The 21,210-nt window shown below is 44.4% G+C and overlaps 1 protein-coding gene across 1 annotated transcript in view; it reads left to right on the top strand.

Moving 5' to 3' along the window:
- Nucleotides 1-21,210, top strand: part of EMC1 (ER membrane protein complex subunit 1) — a 755,368-nt gene that overhangs the window by 43,278 nt on the left and 690,880 nt on the right. The window contains exon 4 of the mRNA XM_069610395.1: nucleotides 12,556-12,649. Coding sequence (XP_069466496.1) covers nucleotides 12,556-12,649 — 94 coding nt within the window. The remainder of the gene's footprint in view (nucleotides 1-12,555; nucleotides 12,650-21,210) is intronic.

Consider the following 21,210-nt stretch of genomic DNA (forward strand, 5'->3'; position numbering starts at 1 on the left):
AGCAAGCTGTACGAGTCTCTAAATGACTTGCTGAAAGATCAAACAACTATAATTGGGATGATGCTTTCGAAACTCGTCTTTTTGGAAGGCTACATTACCGCCATGGATCTAAAAGCAACAGAGCATCAAAATGCTCTAAACCTATGCTTGTCACGACAACAAGAAAAGGCGGTTACGCCAGAAAACATTCTCCCATCCTCGCAGGAATCATTCGAACCAACTTTAAGGAAGGCCGAACCAAAGCAAATTTCAAGAGCCACCCAATGCACCCTGATTTCGCAGCCCAAACAACCAAGTGGGAAATCGCTTACCACAACTGCACCAGAGCTATCTCACCAGAAGCCATTGTCAACCTCAGGCTGTTCATCAGCCCCAAAACCACACCCAAGTGCCTCAAACCTCCAAAACCATAAATGCAAAAATGGCTGCAAAAGAATCCATTGTCTTAAGCGCAGACAAGAACTGGAACCAGACCGTTGATTTGAATTCACAGCAAACTCGACTCCGCCTTACAGCATCGCCGATATAACGAACACCTATAGCCAACAAAACCTGACCTAGGACCCTACCGGAACAATGGCTGCAGTGAACTACCAACCTCTAATTATGAAATACAGGGTCAACTGTCTGGAAAGACCAGTAAAAAACAAACACACTTACAACCAGGTTCTGGCGGACCGAAAGAAAGTGTTAAGAAAGCTCAAAAGAGGCATACTGAAGCAAAATTTGCCAAAGGCCGTGAAACCATTTTAGAGGAAACAAAGAAATATTGCTTTTGGTTCAAAGCCTTAACGCATAACGCTCTACCAACAAATTGCAGAAAAAATGCTCCAGATCGTGGGCTCCAAAAAAACAAAAGAATTCTGGGCGCTTATCAGACCCAGTGGAACAGAAACAAACAAAGCCCTAACTAATGGGGTTAGTGAATTAAAATGGATGAACCATTTCGAAAAGCTCTTTGCGAAGGCAAAAGACCAGATCCAACCAGACAAACAGTTGGCCATAGCATCTTGGGAAGATCTCACCGATAAAGAAGACATATCCAGAGTGATAAAGAACCTGAAACCATCCAGAGCACCAGGCCCCGATGGGTTGACTAATCTTGACCTCAAATCACACTCAGCAGAATGGACGCCTCCGATTGCTCAATTTTTGGCCGATGCAAAGCCTCTAATTAAATACCGACATCATGGACATCGGCGGTAGTCTTCTCCATTTTCAAAAAAGGACGAGAAGATCCATGCAACTACCACCCTATCGCCCTACTGGCTACAATAGGTAAGGTTTTCGCTTCGTTACTCCTAACGAAATTCCAAAAATGGGCGAGTTTGCTTGACCCGCCAAGGCCTACTCTCGGCCGAAATCCCAACATTCAAGGGCGTCGAACAGGGCTGCCGCTTGGCCCCGGCCCTGTTCATAGCCTTTTTAGGTGAGTACAAGGAGGCCGCAGAGATGGTTCGCGCTTTTCCACCAAAAATCGAGACAACACTAATGTCTCGCCTACTGTACGCCAACGACATGACGCTTTTAGTTGAAACGCCATACAGTGTATGTGCCAAATATGGGGCTGGTAAAGTACATGGGGGGGGGGGGGATGTATTCAATAAATTGGAAGAATTTGCCAGGGGTGACATTATATTCAGAGGATTTCAATATAGCTTGGGACACCAAGGTAGATAGGACTGGGGGTGAGGGGAAAAGCACGATACAGCCCTCGCAAGTGTTGAAGAGAAGTTTGAAAACCTGACATCACGGCATGTATGGAGGATGAGAAAGGGGGAAGGCAAGCGATACAAGTGTTTTTCACATGATTACCATTCATTATCAAGGATTGTGCGGGTGACGGCACAATTGTTGGGCAAGGTGAAGGGAATTGAATTGGGATCAATTCCATTGTCAGATCATGCCCCCTTAATTGTTTGGCTCAAGGATAGAGGTCCACGAGCGGGGTTATGGGTGTGGAGGCTCCCTAGAGACCTTCTATACGATGAGGTGATAGCTGAGGAGGTTCGGGCTAAAATTGAGGAATATTTTGCTTTGAATACCTCTCAAGAGGTGTCATCAGAAGCTACATGGGATGCTTTCAAATCAGTTATCAGGGGTGAGCTGATAGCACTGAAAGTGCAGAGGGAGAAGGTGAGGGTTAGGATGGAAGTAGATTTGGAATCTCAAGTGCGTGCCACCCAAATGGAAATTGCACAATGGAGAACACAGGAGTTATAAATTGAAAATGGTAAATAGCCAGCTGAACTTAATGAGAACTAGAAAGACTGAGATGTCCCTGCTGATGACTAAGCAGAGATATTAGATCCGGGCCAATAAGGCAGACAGAATTTTGGCTCGACAGTTGAGGGGGGCTGAAGCTACATAATTGGTGCAACAAATAACCCAGTTAGATGGGTCGGTGGTCACAGAAACACCAGGGATAATTGAGGAATTTGCTCAATATTATGAGACATTATAAGCACCAGATGACCCGTTAGCTCGAGCAATTCAAAATTACTTGAATGTGATACTTTACCTCGGATAACTTCTAGAGAGCGCAAGGATCTGGATAAGGAAATAACAGCGGAAAAAGTGATGCCTGCTATAAAGACTTTACCCAGAAATAAGGCTCTGGGCCCGGATGGATTTCCGGCTATATTTTACACGCAATATGCTAAACTACTGGCTCTGAGGCTGAAAGAATTGTTTAATGTAATAGGCAGCAAATGAGCAGTGACGCCAATGATGTCTGAAGCTAAGGTGGTGGTATTTGGTAAACCAGGGAAGGATCCAACGAGGTGTGGGTCCTATACAACTATTGCTTTGTTAAACATCGATGCAAAGCTGTATACAAGCATCCTGGCGGCAAGGTTGGCACCTTGTTTACCCTCATTCATACATATGGAACAATCAGGATTTATAATGGGGAGGCCAACTTCAGACAATATTAGAAGAGTCGCTCATATATTGGAAAGGGTCCAAATTAAGCTAATTCCTGCAGTTAATAGTATCATTAGATGCTGAAAAGGCATTTGATCGCGTATAATGGCCTTTCTTATTTGCAGCGATGGGACGAATGGGTATGGGCACTAAATTTGTTCAAATGGTTAGAGCTAATTATCAGTCTCCCTCATTGCGATTGGCGATCAATAAACTTCGTGGAGCATCCGAAAAAGATGGGGTACCCGCCAAGGTTGTCCATTATCGCCTCTTTTGTATGCCGTATATCTGGAAGCATTTCTTACTAAAATCAAGGCAAGGAAGGACATTCAAGGGATTAGATTGGGAACGAGGTACATAAGATTGCGGCTTTTACAGATATGTTGATGAGGCTCCAAGAGCCTAGAGAATCGATCACATCTTTACTGGAGCAACTGGTGGAAATGGAGCGGGTGTCGGGGTTGAAAGTTGACATGGGGAAGTCGGAACTAGGCTTACCTCCAAGTCAGAAGGAGGAGTTGTCGTCTTATTTGCCATTTTTTGAGGTGGATACTTTTATAAAATACTGGGAGGGGGTGGGGTTATATAACGAGAACGGTTTCCCAGCTGTATGAGTGTAATTACTCGCAGGCATTACAGCAAGTGAAAAAAGATCTTGGGAGAAGGAATCTGTTGCAAATATCGTGGCTGGGGAGGATAGCTATGGTGACTCTTCCTAGATTGCTATATAAGTTTCAAACACTTCCAGTAAAGATCCCTATGTCATATTTTAGAGAGCTTAATAAGGAGATTAGGAGATATATTTGGTAAAGAAAAAACGCATTTTGAAAAATGTTTTGAGGTTGCACAATTACGGGTGCTTAGAATGGTTCAAGGGTGATTCCAGGAAATGATGGGTGCAAATGGATCGAGCGGTGGTAGGATGCCTGCTGGAAGTTATGCTATGGTTGAAACGGCAGGACAGACCTCCAAATATCCTGGCTAGTCGAGTATTGTCGATGGTCGTGGAGGTCTGGGATCGCTTGATGGATAAGGGTGCCCTAGCCACACATCCGTCACCATTTACTCCTTTATTCGAAAATCCACAATTTCGCCCCGGAATGGTGAGGCGATCATTCAAGCAGTGGCGAAAAGTACGATGTACGAAGGGGGATGGGGGGGATATGGTACAAGGCAGGTCTGGAAAGAGACCGGCTGGAATATTATCAAAAAACTACATTGGCTCACTAGCCCAGGCGTAGGGGAAGCGGCAGGGAGAGAGCTCGTGCTGTTCGAGAAATGATTTACTACCCACTCAAGAAAATGGTGTCGACACTGTATTCGATTCTTCTAGAGGAGAAAAAGGTACAAATCTGGGGATACATAAATGGGAGAAAACATTGGAGACAGACCTGCCGAAGGAATATAGGGGTTTATTGTGGAAAAATATTCCCAAACTAACGAGATCTATACAGATTAGGGAAGCATGGTATAGGGTTATGTACCAATAGCACTATATGCTGGAGAAACTCCATATAATGTTCCCGACCTCTTCGGAGGAATGTTGACAAGAGTGTGAAATGCAGGGGGACTGGCAACATATCTGGTGGGAATGCCTGAAATTTGGAAGTTATTGGGGTGTGATCACTGAACAGGTAGCTAAATTGTTTCTCCGGGTGGATAAATGGCCTCCCACAGTGCGGCTTTGTGGATTGTTTGACCCAGAGAATAATGTACTTACTAAGGTGCAGAGCAAGGCTTTTATGCTGATGGTGATATCAGCTTTGTTAGTTATAGCAGCCACTTGGAAACTCCAGAAACCGCCGGGGGTTTGGGAATGGTTGTTGAAGCTATGGGGTTTTGTTGCCATGGAATGGATGACTTGTACTTAGCAAGGGGAACAGGGAAAATTCTGACAAGACTGGACTGTTGGAATATTTAAATGGAGATTTTGTACAACAATGGTGTCCACATAATTTGAGAGTTTTGAATATTGTGTAAAAGGAACTGATGATTTTTTAAAAACATAAATGTGTACAGCTCGAGAATTGGGTCTGGGTGGAGGATGGGGTGTGGGTGGTTTGGGTAGGGAAGAGAAGGGTGGAGGTGGGGAGGAGTGAATAAAGTTGTTTGGTTGACAATGCCAATAAAAATAGTATTTAAAATTAAACAAAAAACCCTTAGCTGCCTAAAGGACGTGGGGCCTAGTGCCCTAACATTCACAAGTCCCAAAGTAAGCCTATTAAGATGGCAGAACAAGTGTGACATACATGTAAGTTTCTCAAGTAGTGAAGAACAAAGCAAGCAATGTTCTATAGGGGTCCTCTTCCCAAAACCATCACCTTAGGGGAACCCTTGAGGACTCGGTGGAATCCATAGCCAGAACTACACTGATTGCGACCAAGAAAGGGAGGGGAAGGTTAGGACATGCACTTGTAAACCCCATCGAAGGTGGGGAGTGGGGTAAACTCTCCCCATAGACTCATGTTCTACCACTTCAGAGGCTTCTGAATCAACTGGGCCCACTTGCTGGTGCAGAGGTCACTTTAGGCATTGGGATTTGGTCCGGCTAGCTGGCAGTTCCAAACTCTGGCAAGACGGTCCCTGTTACTGGACAGGTTCACTACCATGTCTTGTGGCGCCTAAGTGCAAGGGAGAGGGAAGGGGGGGGGGGGAGTGCGATCAGGGCAGCATGGCTCTGAGTAAGTGCTGCCAGGGCCCGGCTCTATGTAAGTGCAGGGGGCTGTAGGGGTTAGTTACAGCCCCCTAAGTGCGTGGTAGGCCAGGAGGCAGTGCAAGGAAGATTGACATGGAGGAGCCTGCTACCCATTGAGACTCTGAGGGAACCAAGCAACCAGTTGGCGCAGCAGACAGGTAAGTTAGCAAGGGAGCGAGAGGGAGCAGGCAGAGGAGAAAATGAGGGTATTGAGCTGCTTGCGGAACTTCAGGTGATCCGGCTCTCTGAGACTGGCAGGGAGGCCATTCCAGAGGGGAGCACCTGCAGAGGAGAGAAATCTACCCCCACTTTGACTGGAGAAGCGTCTGACCCTCTGAGTTGGAGGTAGCTGATCGAAGGGCTCTAGAAGGTATTTTGAAAGCAGGAGGTGGCTGTAGTGTGGGCCCAGCCCCAGAAAGACTTGTGGACAATGCAGATGGTCTTGAACTTGATCCTTGCAGCCCCCGGGAGTCAGCGGAGAGATTTCAGGACTGGAGAGATGCAGTCCCTGGGCTTGAGGCCAAGGATACGTCCTGCAGTCCTGTTCTGGATTAGTTACATGGGTCGAAGAGTAGAGGTAGGCAGATTGAGAAAGAGGCTGTTGCAGTAGTACAGCCTGGAGAGAACCAGGGCTCTGGAGACTGTGAGCTTCTGGGGGAAAGTGCGAAAAGGTAGAATACCTCTGAGGAGGTGCAGCTGGAAGTGGGCCTTTTTGTCAAGGCCCATGATGTGGGGAGCGAAGGAGACAGTCTAAGATGACATAAAGGTTTTTAACTTCACAGGGCCTGATCCGTGATGCCAAAGTTCACACTGAGTCTGTTTATCAGGGTGGTGTGACTGACAGTGTCGATAGCAGAGGAAAGGTCCAGAAGGATGAGGAAAGAGGGAGAGCTGGAGTCGAGGTTGGAGAGCAGATCTTGACTGGTGTTCAGGAGAGCAGTTTCGGTGCCTCTGGCTGCTCTGTAGCCAGACTGATGGTCATGGAGGCAGCCAACAGATTCAGTGTGGAGGGTAAGCAGGGAGATGGCCAGCTTTTCCAGGAGTTTGCCCAGGAAAGGAGTGATAAAAATCAGGCAATAATTTGCCGGACATGTAGGATTGGCAGAAGGCTTTTTTAGGAGGGGGTGCAAAAGGGAGTGTTTGAGGAGAGCAGGGGAAAGATCCAGTGGCGAAGGAGTGATTGCAGAAGTCGGCCAAGGCTGGAACGAGGATCGTAATGTGGCCCTTGATGGTTCTGGAGGAGCAGGGGAGCACCTGTTTGGATGACACTCTCATGGATCAGACTTATCTAGAGACATTGTCAGGCTTTTGTCAGACAGAAGGTGGAGAAAGGAAGAAGAGAGGGACTGGCGGCCGAAGAAGACCTGAGAGAGGTGGAGGATGAGGAAAAGGAGGATGGGATATCCTGAGTTTTAGCAGTGAAATGAGAGGCCATAGCTGTACAGAGGGGCCTGGGAGGGAACAGGAGAGGTGGAGACTGCAGCAGGATTGGCCAGCTCCTTGCAGATTTTAATAGTTTGGCCATGTTGCTTGAGGCCGCAGAGATGCAGGCTTGGATATGGAACCTCTTCTTGGAGAGGACAGAGAGTCTGTATTGCCTTTGGAGCAGGCAGCAGACCAGTTTGTCAGAAGCTCTCCACTTCCTCTCAGCCACCCTGCACTTGCGTTTCAGGACGGCAATGTCAGTCTTACCAAGAGTTGCACTTGGAGGTGGGTTTCAGACGGATTCTTATGACGTGGGCAAGGATGTGATGCAGGTTAGAGATGGCTGAGTGCGGGTCGGTCACAGGAGTAGTAGGAACAGAGAAAGTAGAGGCACAGGCGCCCACCGACGATCGCTTCATGGGCCGAATGACCGAGAAGGAAGGTGGCAGTGCTGGGGTCGGCTTTGCTTGAGGGGTAAGATGAGAGGAGAGCAGAAAGTGGTCGGTCCAAGAGAGAGGAGTGGTGAGCGGATTAGAGAGGGGGATGTCTGAGGAGATGAGCATCCAAGGTGTCCAGCAGTGTGTGTCGGACCTGAGGGTAGGATGGAAAGGGAGAGGGAGTCGCATAGGTTGCGGAAAAGCCCAGAGGAGGGATTAGAAGCATCCAGGTGGATGTTGAGGTCTATGAGGAGAAGTTGACGACAGGTTGAGGCAAGGAGGGAAGAAGAGAGTTTAGCCCATTCTGAGAGGGTCACCTGACCAGGTGGCCTGTAGTTGGTGGCTACAGTCAGAGAGAGGCCAGGAGAGCTAGAGCCAGCAGACTAGGCATTCAAAGGAGGAGTAGGCCTGCGTAGGAATGACAGAAGCAGGGACCCAATCTGGAAAGATCACGGACACTCCACCTCCAGGCCGGTTGGTTCTGTGCTCGGAGAGGATCTTATAGCCCTCAGGGAGGAGTGTGTCAGAACGCGTGCCAGAACTGGCCCTGAACCATGTCTCGGTGAGAGAGTACATCCATGTCAAGTTCTTAGAGGAGGTGGCAGATGTCAGAGGAATGTTTGACAGCAGAGCTAGAATTCAGAGTAGCTATGTGGAGCAGGTTGTCACATTTGAAAGACTTCAGGGGTGGGGTACAGGCAGTGCTCCAGATAAGATTTTGAGGTGGGAGTATTTTACGCTCTATTTTTAAACTTTGAGAGTAAATGTGATTTTTAAGAGAGTAAAAATGACTTTTCTCATTCGCAAGAGTAAAATGTGTGCAACATCCAGCCGACGTGAAAAGACTGTATGGAAATCATTACTATGCGGCAGCTTTCTGCATTGTGACAGAATACACCTTTCATTATTTCTGGCCATTTGATCTCTCCTGTATATATTTAAATGTTGAAATCACAAAATCCTAGCCAGTTATATAGTAAAGCATACATGAATTTGTATTGTGTGTTTTGAGATTCGATAGCAGAATTGTCTTTTGATGTTTAATTAAAGTCCTAATTTCATGGAGCTATTACTACCTAATGGTATGCCAATGTTATGATACAACAGTGCAGAGAGGCAAGGACTCCATGCTACATTCTAGATCTACTCTAGTGGTCAAATGGTTATTTATGTAGCTATTTTGGCAAAGTGCTGTACATGGAACATATTTATCACAATTACCACCTAACCAAAGTCCGTACTCCTTTATCAACCTTAAAAGGATGAAAGGCTGAGTTGGACTTGCCGGGATTCGAACCCGCAACCCACAGATCACGCAGAGATTGCAGCAATGAGTGCTCAACCGTCTTTTTTATCTTATTGGCTAACATCCTTCAGAGGTTGGTAAACTGAGTATCGACTGAGGTATAATCACAGTACCTAGATGTATGCCGAACCAATTATGAAGCGCTACATACAGTTAAATACCTATCTGGATTATCACAGGGACAGGTTTTGCTGAGTTTCTATTTCAATTACCAATGTAACTTTTATTTGTTTGTTTTTTGAACAGCGCTTGCAGTTTCTTGAGTCAGGGTTTGGATGTTTTATTTGTAGTCTTGAAGATTTGAGTGGCTAGTACACCTGTGATCAGTGTAATGACAATGACTCACCATTGAGCAAAGACTCTGCTGCCACAGACCATTTATAGTAATGTACCCCATTGACTGCAAGGTTGAATGGATGTAAACTAGACTGTGCATAGTCATCCTTTTACACACTTTTTTATAATTGGACTGTAAATTAAATTAGAAGTGGAAATATGATCTGCCTCTGCATGATTATGCACACAGCACCGTAACTCTGAAAAATACAATTGTGCAATACTGGTTTGCTTTCACTGGGAAAAAAAGCATTACTTGTAAAAAATAAAAAATAAAAATCTCAATTGCAACTTAGTTTTCAATTTTATTAATTATACAATCCTAAAATTCTAGGAAAACATGCACAGTGCTTCTGAAGCTGAATGGAAAAAACCCATTCCTTTTATCAGTGTGCAGTTTATTTTTTTGAAAGGCTTCAGAGAAATACATTCCGTTTCAGAGGTGGCTTGCAATTACATGCATGTAGATAAAAATCAGAAGAAGCCTTCTGGTTTCTTTCAAGTAACCTGCCTTTGCACTGCCCTCTGCTCTAAACCTGTGTGTAAATGTACCCAGGAAAATAATAAAGCTGGCGTAGTTACAAGATTTTCATGCGTAAAAAGGCCTGGTACTCGCCTTATCTGGAGCCCTGGCTACAGGAGTGAGGAACACCTAGCGGAGGTGGTAGACGGGCCTGAGGGTGGGCAGAGGCAGTAGACAGAGGTGGCATAGGGGCCAGAGGATGAGGTGGGTGCCAGACAGGTGGCGCAAGCGGGAGGAGGTGGCAGATGGGCCAGAGAGGTGCTAGACAGAGTGACAGGAGAAGTCAGGAAATTGAGTTGTGGGAGCCACCCATAAAGGATGATTTTGGGCTTGAAGCCCTGGACCATAACAGTACCATTTAGATGGACATTGATGATGGTCTTGGAGGATTGGAAGGGGTCCAGGAGGACGTTCCAGCGGGTGCCACCATTAATGGGACAGTAGGAGAAAGGAGGGAGAACCAAGACCATATGCGGGGGTCGCTAGGTCTGGGGAGGGAACGACAAAGTGGATGTCGGTCTTTCTCGAGGAAGTGCTGATGTGGGTATCCGCGATAGGGCGGCCTGGGTTGGAGACCAGGATATCCCTCTTGAAACTTTTCCTTGCAGACTTAGTGAGGGGGATAGGATAGGAGATGGCGTAGCAGTTTGAGAAGATGGGAGAGTTTGACAGCACCATAGAGGGTGTGAGAAGGCAAGAAGGGAAAGTGAGGGAGGAAAGAAGCACAGACCACAGCCGGGCACCACAGGAAGCACCAGAGGGGGAGGCTACACACATAAGGCAACAAGCAGGTCAAACACCACAAGGGAATGCAGGAGCAGCATGGACCGAAGACTGGGGATGCGGGGGAACGGCGCACTGCAAAACTCCTAGATTTCACTTTCCTAAAAAGAGGGAACAAGGCCTAGTTTCAACCCAAATGGCAATGCAATAAAGTAAATCTACTTTCCTAGAGAGATGTGCGAGATGACCAGTTCACTAAGATTTATGAGATTTATGAGTAGTGCGATATGAAAAATAGAGTAATTAGAGGAGTGGGTCAGTTTAGTTGGCTGCAGTGATTGCTGACCCACCGGACTTAATTTAGCAGTCGAAGCAGGTTGACGGCTGCAGGCTTCTTGCTTCCCTGGCTGACACCAACTGGAGCTGCTTCTTTGCGAGATGTCCTGTGTCTCAGGATCCTTCACCACAGGGGACTGCCACGGGCAATGCGATTGCCCTGGATGCCTAATCCAAAAAGGGCTAGGTAGTCCATGGCGTTCAGAGGCGCTACAAAGGGAGGGAGCAACAGACTAGGAAGAAACACTGCCGGAGACACAAGGCGAGCGTACAGCACTAAAAGACCAAGGATTTAACACCAAAAACAGTCACTAAAATCAATTTAACAATGATTGGAGCTGGAACACGCTACAGTAGCAAGCCTCACCTCTGTTCCCAAGGTGGAAGCATACCACCGCTTTGCCCGGAAAGCAAAGGGTTTGCCAGGGTAAGGGCTTACCATATATGGCAATGTGGCCCTGAGTAAGGGAAGAAGCCCAGAAAACAAGATGGCCAAATGACAAAGCAAAATCTCGCTGGCGTGGCCATTTTTGAGCATATTGTACTCTAAAGGCATTTTGCTGTAAAATGCAAAAGTGCACATGAGAAATTACGAGGACATGGTAGAAACATATGTGGTGCCACCTGCCTGTCATGGACGCATCATGCACGTAACAGAATGTTACTTAAAATAAGAGAAAAGGAAACAATGTACCCCTACAACACCTTGCTGTATGGGTGAGGTGTGAAGTGTAAAACAAACAAGGTATGTCGTAATGGGGGCCAGAGTTCCTCTGCACTCTAAGCCATAGGGACTGATCAGTGTCCCAAAAATAGATGAGCTAAATGAACTGAAAGTAAAGTAAAAAGGCATAACTTACCACAAATAGTCAAGCCAGTTCAAAACCACAACACAAAGTTGGGGTTTGAATAGATGTCTATGGAGGAAAAGGGGAAACAATTAAATCTTTCTTAACCATGATCATGGCCACCATCTGCCCAGTAATTCCATTTCAGGAGATGCCAAGACCAGATTTGTAGAGTGACCGAACGGGGTATCTGATTTCAAAGTTTATCCAACCCCCAGGATATTGTGACATTGATTTCCAAATTTTGCAACAGGAAAAAGGAAGTATTGTGGTACACATATGTGTATATTTTACCACATTTATGTTGAATTAAAATAGTTATAGGTGATACTAAAATTACAGAATTCTATTTCTATTGTCCATATTGAGCTTCTGGATTCAAAACCATCACTTCCAAATGGAGTTCTTCATTAAGTGACATGGGGGTTTTGGGGCACTTGGTGATGTGGGCATTTGATTTCAAAAGTTGTTATGGATTTGTCGATGAGACTAATTATAAGTGGCAGTTGGGTAAAATACTATACTTTGCACCTTTATTAGTGGCATCTCAACAATTTGCAGCCCATATATACAATGCCATTTAGTTCATTTTTTTAGTTGCGAATGCAAATTAGCATTAGGCTGGATATCTGCTTAATTCTAATTTTGTTTTTGAAAAAGCGATAGAATTTTGAATGTCCGCCGCTCCAAGTCATTGGAGGACGACGGCTCTTAAATGTTTTAAAGGATGCCTGAGATACATTATTGTGTTTGGATGTGGAGTTTGCACTCTTCTTCCACTAGTTCTGTAAACTAGGGGGAGAAGCTGAAACATACCTTTGTCAGTCTTTGATGCACGCCTACCAGAATGCGTGCAAGTCCCACGGATATACCAGTGTGTGACAAATACTGGAATGGAGTGAAGTAGGTGGCAGATAAAGGAGTTTTTTTAACCTTGCACTTAGATTATGTTGACTTAGTTTCAATCTCTTCTGCTTTTAAACTGTCTCTCTCCCTTTCAGATGCTATCACTGTTTCAGGTGGAGGACGGATTCTGCGCTCATGGGAGACTAATGTTGGTGGGGTGAACTGGGAAGTGCCTCTGGAGACTGGCAGGTATGTTTTGTCCATGCTCACTCATTTTACATGGTTTTCTCTGCCTGAATTGATCCACTCCCTGTTGTGCACCTGTAATGCTGCGTTTGTGTATGTACCCTCATGTACTTGTCCCACTTAATCTAGAATGATGTCTCTCTGTGCAGCATGTTGTACCTGTACACACATCCCGTAAGTGTTTTTGATCAGTGCCTCGAAAAATGAACAACATTAGCATTTTGCCTTTTGCTGAAGACCTTGTTCAGAGATGTACGCTTATGTATAGGTCACTCGTTAACCACTCAACTGGTGGGAACGTGTTTGACACACTATTGACACATGTTACCAGCACCAAGAAAGTGACGCACACAACCTGAACCTTTATTTGTCATTTATCGGTAGCTCTGGGCAAAAATGCTGGTAGCAATAAAGGGGATAGTCTGTAGCGTGTAGCATTGTCTGAGCTTGTAAAGCATACCAATTTGCAGTATTATTTGAAGCCTAAAAACAACTTAAATGCTATCAGAGGTTTGTTTGGAATGTCGGGAGTTTTAAGTCTTTATCAGTCCATAACTATGATTTTTGTGTTTCTTGACTTGTCTGGTCATATATGTCGCTTTCCTTTTAGATGTAATTACCAGGATGAATCGGTCAGATGATTTTAAATGAACTGCCTGACCACTGTCTAGTCTGGGGAACCCTGGATTCTGTCTGCAGAGTTGCATAACAATGTTCTTAAGCTTTCGCGGGTCAACTGTGGTCGAGCAAAAAAGGCGCAAGGGTTGGCCGGAAGAGAGTGTGCGCGATATTAATTGGAGCATGAATGTTACCAAAGCTGGTTCTCCTGTGTCCCCCTCCTTTCCTGTCCACCATAGTCATGGTATATAGATTCTATCCCCTGCTAATCCTATCAACCACTGGTACTCCTACACCCTAGCTCTAATTCCCTTGGTGCGTCCCTATTGATTCCCAACTAGGTTTGCCATATAGTTTGGTTTATTTCAAACCTTTCATACTAAATTCATCCTTAAGAAAAAAGAAAACCATTTACATCATTTTTACAGTCCTAGTAAAAGCACAATGTTTAACCTTTATAAATCCCAGTCCATTTAACATTACACCGTTTTGCAAACGATTAATCACTAGGAAACATGAGTAAGCTGGACAATACACACAAGACCCAAACCAGGATGCTTCAACTATTTACAATTTCCCAATGCAGTCTGCTTGAGAGAGTTGCCGCACCTCTTCCATAAACTTAATCCCCCTTATAATGGTTGATTTAACCTATTAAAAACATATTCCACCATTCATTTGGCGATGATTTGCATCTTTTAGTAATATTGCTTATATATTTCATCCTCAACGCATTTAAAGATTTGCATTCTATGATCAAATGCTCAACCGACTCAGTAATGGATATCTAGCCCCAGAATCTGCAATCGGGTCTAAGGTCACCCAACATCCTTCTGTAACCCAGAACGTCTCTTGTTGAAAGGATATTCAGTCTTAGTCTTGGAGATTACGGGCAGGGGAATTTAGTCAGGTACACCGGGAGTCGATTAACTCTTCTACCCTGTAATCCCAAATGCAAGGCTAACTTCTATTTAGATCTTTGAGTTAGTGTTTCAATCCAGTCTTGATACATTATTTGTTTTTGAACTTTCTCCAGATTACTCAACATAACTTCTTCGGAAAGATCTAGTTCCTCTAGCCAAGTAGCACAACCGCTTTTCCAGCGTTTCAGGTAACCATCTGCATCTTGGGTAGGGATTTTTAGTATTTCGAAAGGGGAGGGCGGCTTCTGTGTCAATACATTTCCAATAGAATGCTAGAATCTTCCACCTAATTGTGGATCTCATCAACTGGATCCTTAGCTCAAATCTGAGGGATTGGGGTAGTCAGAAGGACTCTTTTCCAATAATAACCCTCTATAATCTCCCAGAATTGGTTGGGCCAAACCGCATAGTTTCCGCACCATAAATCAGGATAGGCACAACCTTCTGTTTGAAGAAGGTGCATACTGGGACCAGAGAGAATTTCCCAATTTTCTTATGCAATATTACCCCATGAGTTGTTAGTCTTTTACATTTTAGTCTTATATTCTCCTTCCATTGCTTTTTTAATTGAGCTACGATTCAGACAGACGCCTAAATAGGATATCGAGTCCACAACATCTAAGTATGCTTTGCCGACCCACCATTTGAATTATGTGCTCCTTTTCCCCCTTTTAGGTTCCAGGACAGTTGTTTTTGTGTCTTTGACATTTATTTTAAGATCATTCAGCTCAAAGTAATTTCTCAGCTTGTTCAGTCTCCGCTGAAGTCCTGTTTGTGTCTGCTCTAAGATAACTGTCATCCGCATACAACATCTAGGGAACTGGTTGTTTAATATATTCTGGGTGGAAAGGCCTGCACAGTGTCCTGCCCTTACTCAATGTCTGCTAAATAGAGCTTTAATAAAGCAGGGGCCAAATAGCATCCCTGTTTCAGTCCTCTGTATGTTTGTTTTTCAAGAGCAGGCCCTGAGTAGACAGTCTGACCTGCACGCTCTTACTCGAGTACAGGGCCATGATTGCCTCCTATCAGGTCTCTCTGGCATCCCCAGGATGTTAATTCCCCCCCCCCCCCAACTTTTCCTTGTTGACAAAAGCCTGCTCAAGGTCAATGAATGCTAAATCTAGCCTAGATTTTGCTTTGGATGTTCTTGTATTCAACAGGAAAAGTTTGAGGCTAGTACCTACTCCCCTAACAAATCCAGTCTGCCTCGGATGCAGGTGCCCAGCATGCCCCTGCTTAATTAAGCAGATGCCAAAGCAGAATAGATGCAATGATCTTTCCCAAGGTGTCCAGAAGGGCGATCGGTCTATAATTTTTTGGATCTTCCCCAATACTCTTCCTGAACACAGGGATAATAATGGCAGATTTCCAAGAGTTGGGCACATCCCTGCACTCCAGGATTTGATTGAATAGCAGGAGACAACATTCCGCCCCTAATGCTTGGTTTTGTTTGACGATATTATTATTTAAACCATCCGGGCCCACTGCCTGTGATGTGTTCAGTTTCTTTGTTAGATCCATGATATTGTCTTTGCTAAATTCAGTGGCCCATTTAGAAGTTTGGTCATTCTTTTTTCTTTTTTTATAGTCCTTTATCGCCAGTACCTGTCTGGGGTGTCTAAGCCAATTTATTACCTCTGTCAATTACCTTTTTGCAAAGAGCTGGGAGAAGTAATTGGCCTGTGACACTGCAGGTATCATGCCAGTTGATATGCCTCATTGTTGTCTAATAAGGACCAAAGATCCCTGGAGCAGTACCCTTTGGGTGCACTCAACAACTGTGACCTCCTGGCAATAGGAACCCAACCTTTGGTATAAGTCTGTACTACACAGGTTGGTCGCGTGGTGAGCAGCCAGGCTTGTCTCAAGAGGGGTCAAAGTGAGCAGTAGGGGAGTTACATAGAGATTCACAGTGGCAAGTATTCAAATAAACTCCTTATACACAAGGTTTCTTGATTAAACAATTATTAATTTAAGTTTGAGTAAGCCTTCTTCAGAAGGGGCAATATAATAGTAACGCACAAACGCACTCCAAAATACACACTTTTAGTTTCTCTAAATCAGTAGGTACCATCAGGTGACTTAAATGGCTAGCACACTGTGGACATTAATATATCACTGTTGCATTTAGACTAATACTTAGGAGTATGTCAAAGAAAAAGGTTATTGGAACACAACAAGAGATCACACACAGTAGGCAAGTACTTTTGGTTACCCCCAATGCAAAGTAAGTTAACCCCTTCCTGGAAGAAAGACCAAACACTGAGTCGGAGGGAAGAAGAGTAATTCAGGGAGCCAGGCCAAAGTCAATTGGACAAAAGTCTAGGTGAGCTGAGGCCCTTCTTATAGGTAGGTAAAAGTCTTGCACAATGTTTTAGAAATCTTTGTAGAAAATAAAATCAATGTAGGGCCACAAGCTGATTAGGCTTTTGAGGTAAAGAAGCTGTTAGCAACTCTACAGACGCAACCAAGACACGTCTCAACTGAGATCAAGTAAGGCTACCACAACAAGAGGTGTAAATTCTGTTAGACTGTACAGTACCTTTGGTTAGAAGAAATGGTTCCAGCTGGCTTCTGTTCCTGTGTGGCTCTGCAGATCCTGTTGTTCCTGGGCCTCAGTCATGGGGACAAGAGGGAGGACTTCTGGGGACTCCTGCAACACAACGGGACGGTCAGCAACAGAAAAGGACCAACTTCGATTCGTTGGCACTTCACGGTTTCAGCTCCTCGTGTCTCAGCAAATAGCACCACTGCAGACTCTTGGCTGTCGAGATTGGCTTACCTTGCACCTGGGGTTCAGCACTCTGAGGTGGCTCAGGCTCGGTCAGTCCTGCTCCTGGGAGTTTGGAGGATCTTCCTGGAGCTCCTGACCAACTTAAAAGAAACGCTCACGATCTTGTGTTCCTTCCCCTGTCTCTTCGGTTCCAGCAGCAGTGGAAATACAACCAGCTTCGAGAGGATATCCAGACCGGTTTACTTTAGATTTGATTGGTCCCACCAACTCAAGGGGAGAAGTCGTCCTTACAGGGCTTCTCTAGTCGAGGCGATTTCGGAGCTTCTGCACAGCAGCATGGCTTCACCTAGCAAACCAACGGTCCAGAAGTTGCAGCAGGCATCTCTTCCAAGTTCTTCTTTGATTCCTTCGTCCAGTGGTTGACTCTGCCTTCCAAGCCAAAAGCCTCGCCTTTTATGCAGGTTTCTCCCATTCATTCCAGCCTAGCTGCCAGTCAAACAGCATGGTGGCTGTGCATGCCGGATAGCCAGCCGGCCAATCATCTTTTGGGTGCATTCATGTAACTAGGAGGATTAAGCACAGGGAGTTTCAGGCACCTCTCACTTCCTTCCCCCTCCAGACTTAATGTAGCCAGAGGTGGGCTTCATTAGTGAATCCCGCCAAAGACAAAACGAACAAAGGAACCAAACCTGGTTTGGCACGCAGAGTAAATCTCAAGAAGGACCTTTCCACAAAGCAATGCCGAAAAAAGAAGACCGGGGCCATTTTGACAAAAATAGCACCCTTGGGTGCTTTACCGTAGCTTAGCTGCGAACGCAGCCCGGGGTAAAAGCACACCACAGTAAGTAAACCACTGCCACCAGCCATTTATCGAGGAACGGGTAACATAAAAATGTTACATGAGAAACTAGACAAAGTGGATACTAAGTAACCCCTCCAGCACCCTTTTGTAAGATAGCGTGTGCTGGGTCTAGAAAGTTACAAAGGTAAGTAAAGTCAATTCCACTTTACTGCTCTTGGAAACAGTAGTTATCCAAGAGAAAGGTATTTGAACCTTTGGGGAATCTGAAAGATTTCCCTGTGCCACTGAACTGAAGGTGCTGTGTGTCACAATGTAAAAAGATGATGCCTATGGAGTTTGTCAGACTCCACAACCAAAATAAATAGTATTCCATCTCATAGAAAAAATACATGAGACAGTGGGCAAAAGGGTCTCGCTCTCTTCCAGTGAAAAATGAGTCCTCAAAATCCAGCAAAGGAGCTAGGGGTCTCTAAGGTAGAGAGCAATTGGCACATTTCTGAGAATTCTCCCCAACAGTCCCTTTATTTATTTTTTGGCTATTTCTTTCAATATTTCTTCAGCATCATGTTGCACCCGCCGGCCCTTAGATGACGACAACCAATTTCGATATTGCTGTTTAATTTTTTTTTTATCAGCCGATATCTATCACTCGTCTTTATCCAGTTAAACAGTCTCAAATCGGAATGATAGATTTTTCTTTCTTCTACCAGCTCTTTATTATAATGGTGGTGTCTCTTTACCACATATGGATGGCCCAGAATTTGTTTTGCTTGGAACTGTAACAAGATTCCTTCACAATTCAAGGAGGCCCCTCCTAACTTCAAACCCTCCACAACCCCAATTAAACTCCCCAGAACGAATTCTGAGCCTATTGCCACCTTGAGAAAACCGTACATTCTCTTCTTTCTTTTTTATATTGGAGATTCCTTTCTGGCTCAATTTAAGCTGAAAAGATGGGGTAGTCACCATTTCCCACCGGAAGAACAACTAATGTGAAGACCCATTTATTTATATTACGGGATATGAAGTGGTAGTCTAGGCAAGAGTGTTGGTTGCCCCTAGACCGCGTGTTCTTGGCCGGTATCTATCTCCTCTAGTTTGGCCATTCAACATGTAGATATTGCGCTCTTTCAGTTAGTTTGTCCACAAAAGGGCCTTTTTCTCCATACACTTTGATGGTAATAACCTACCCTTCCCATCAAAGCACTTTAGATTGAGATCACCACAGATTATTACATGGGGATTAGGATCTTTCATATGAACATGGTCTATCAATGACATAATCATATTGACAAATGAAGCATTGTTCATATACACAGAGTTCTAGTATAGATTAAATACCACTAAAGATACATTTGGTACATCCCCTGCTCGTTCCCAGATCATAGTAAGCATTTGGGTGTACGGATTAGGATTTCCAATATTTGTATGCCTCTACCCATCTTCACCATGGTGAGGAGACTGGAAGACTGGCGTGCCAATGTTTTTTTTTTTTCCTGCCGGGTTACAAGTGACCTCAAAGCCATCACAGATGAAAGGACTAACGAGCCAAGTCTCCTGCAAACATAAAATATCATATTTTCTTAGATCTGCCCCCTCTATATGAAAAATGTTCATGGCCCCTTGTGTTCCAGGAGCCCCACTGGAGGGGTTTCAAGTCCTCTCTTTAAATGTTAATACTCATTCCGTTGGGCTAGAACCCCTGCCAGCCATGACCAATCATGGCCACCCTTCTGTTGCATTTTCCGGTCATGGTGAAGCTTCATCATCCTTTTGCTTTTTTTTAGAACAATCCGTAGTGATTTCTGTTGATAGAAACTCTATATCCCTTGGGGAAGGTAATGGCCTTTTACATCTTGCTCTCTGAATAGACAGAGGTGACTAGGCGTGGACTGTCCTTTGGGTGATTTCAATTCCACTCTCCATTCTAGTTTTTTCAGAATGAGTTAACCCAGGGATTGCTTCTCCTTGCTTCCCTAGGAAAGGTCTTTTTATGAAATCTCGAATCACAATGCGAGCAGATCTCTTGTTGATTCCAGCAGATTTTTTCACACCCAGTCCATACGGTTTTCATTGAGGAAGACTATCTTTAGATCATCTGATTTAATGTTCCTTAACTCCGGGCCACAATATAGAAGTCTCTGAACATTTGCCCGATTTAGGATCAGACCATCCTTGGTAGGGATTAACCTTCTATTGCGACTACCAAGGTGGGAGTTTCATCTGGACCCCTACTTTTCATAGCTTTTTCTTACATTTATTTTTTCTTGCATTTTTTTTTTCTTGACAGGGTGGGGGCTTTGTGCCCCAATCCAGCATCTTTTCAGAATTTTTATATACCATCAACCTTTTTTTTAATTTTATTATTTTTTTTTTTCTTTCCTCCAAAGCACAAAAATCTTGGAGCTCCAATTCATGATAAACTTGGTTTTTGGTACAGATATTATGGTCCAATTCCACTTCAACTTGATTTCTGGAGCTGATGTTGGGAGGAAGAATGTTTTCTCTGTGGGGTGGTTGATTCTGCTGTTCATCCCCGTAAGTTGTCTCATCAGGCGCCACCTCTTCCTTGCTCATCTCATCTGAGTAGGTCAAGAGATCCAGACAGCAAAGCATCTCCTAATCTATCACCACATCTTCTTTATCCAGATCGATGGTTAAATCAGATCTTGGCTCCTCTCTTTGAACGACAGGAGGTTTTGCCTTCATCAGTCTTGTCTGCTTTTGATTTTTGGTAGGGAGTTGTCTGCTTACACATGAATGCCCTCAAACCATTAGATTTCGATTTATTCATACTTTGCTGGTTTAGTCTTTTTCTGTACTGTACCATCCCCCTTTTTCCTAAGATTTTTCATCTTTGATTTCTCAAAGATCACAAAGGGCTTGGAGCAGATGGCCTTGTGGTTTAACCCTCTTGGATAGTTCGATCTCCCTCGCGTCTTCCACTATTGTTTCATCTTCATTTGATACGTCGTTTTCAGCAAACTATAACCTGGGTATTTGAGGAACAATCATTACGCTTTTGGTGTTGGTTTACCTCTGGTTGAGGCAGATTTAGAGGGTGCTTTTATGGACTTGGATCTCTTTTCTACAGCAACATCTTTCTGTGATTGATACATACATACATAGATACACATCTCACCTGGGAAGGAGACTGTGCATGATGCAGTACAAATCTGTTGTGGTTTGGCGTATATGCATATATGACCCTAGTGGCAACTCGCACGTGCATTTTCCAGGTCCCAAATTAAAGTCGGCGCCCGAGCTCTTGAAGTCTGTGTAGGATAGCACCAGATAAAGTCAAGCAGATCTGGATAAGTTTATTAAGCATGTCGCTGTTGCAGCAAAAAAAAGAATTATCATTACCAGCAAAACAAATCTAAAATGAAAAACGAATGATTACAATTAAAACAATCGTATACAACATGACAAATTACCAAAACATTCTAAAGTTAACATGATGGGTCTATTAAATCTTAAACAATTA

The sequence above is a fragment of the Ambystoma mexicanum genome, chromosome 8 (assembly GCF_040938575.1).
Source record: "Ambystoma mexicanum isolate Mex_15411 chromosome 8, UKY_AmexF1_1, whole genome shotgun sequence".
NCBI classification, from domain to species: domain Eukaryota; kingdom Metazoa; phylum Chordata; class Amphibia; order Caudata; family Ambystomatidae; genus Ambystoma; species Ambystoma mexicanum.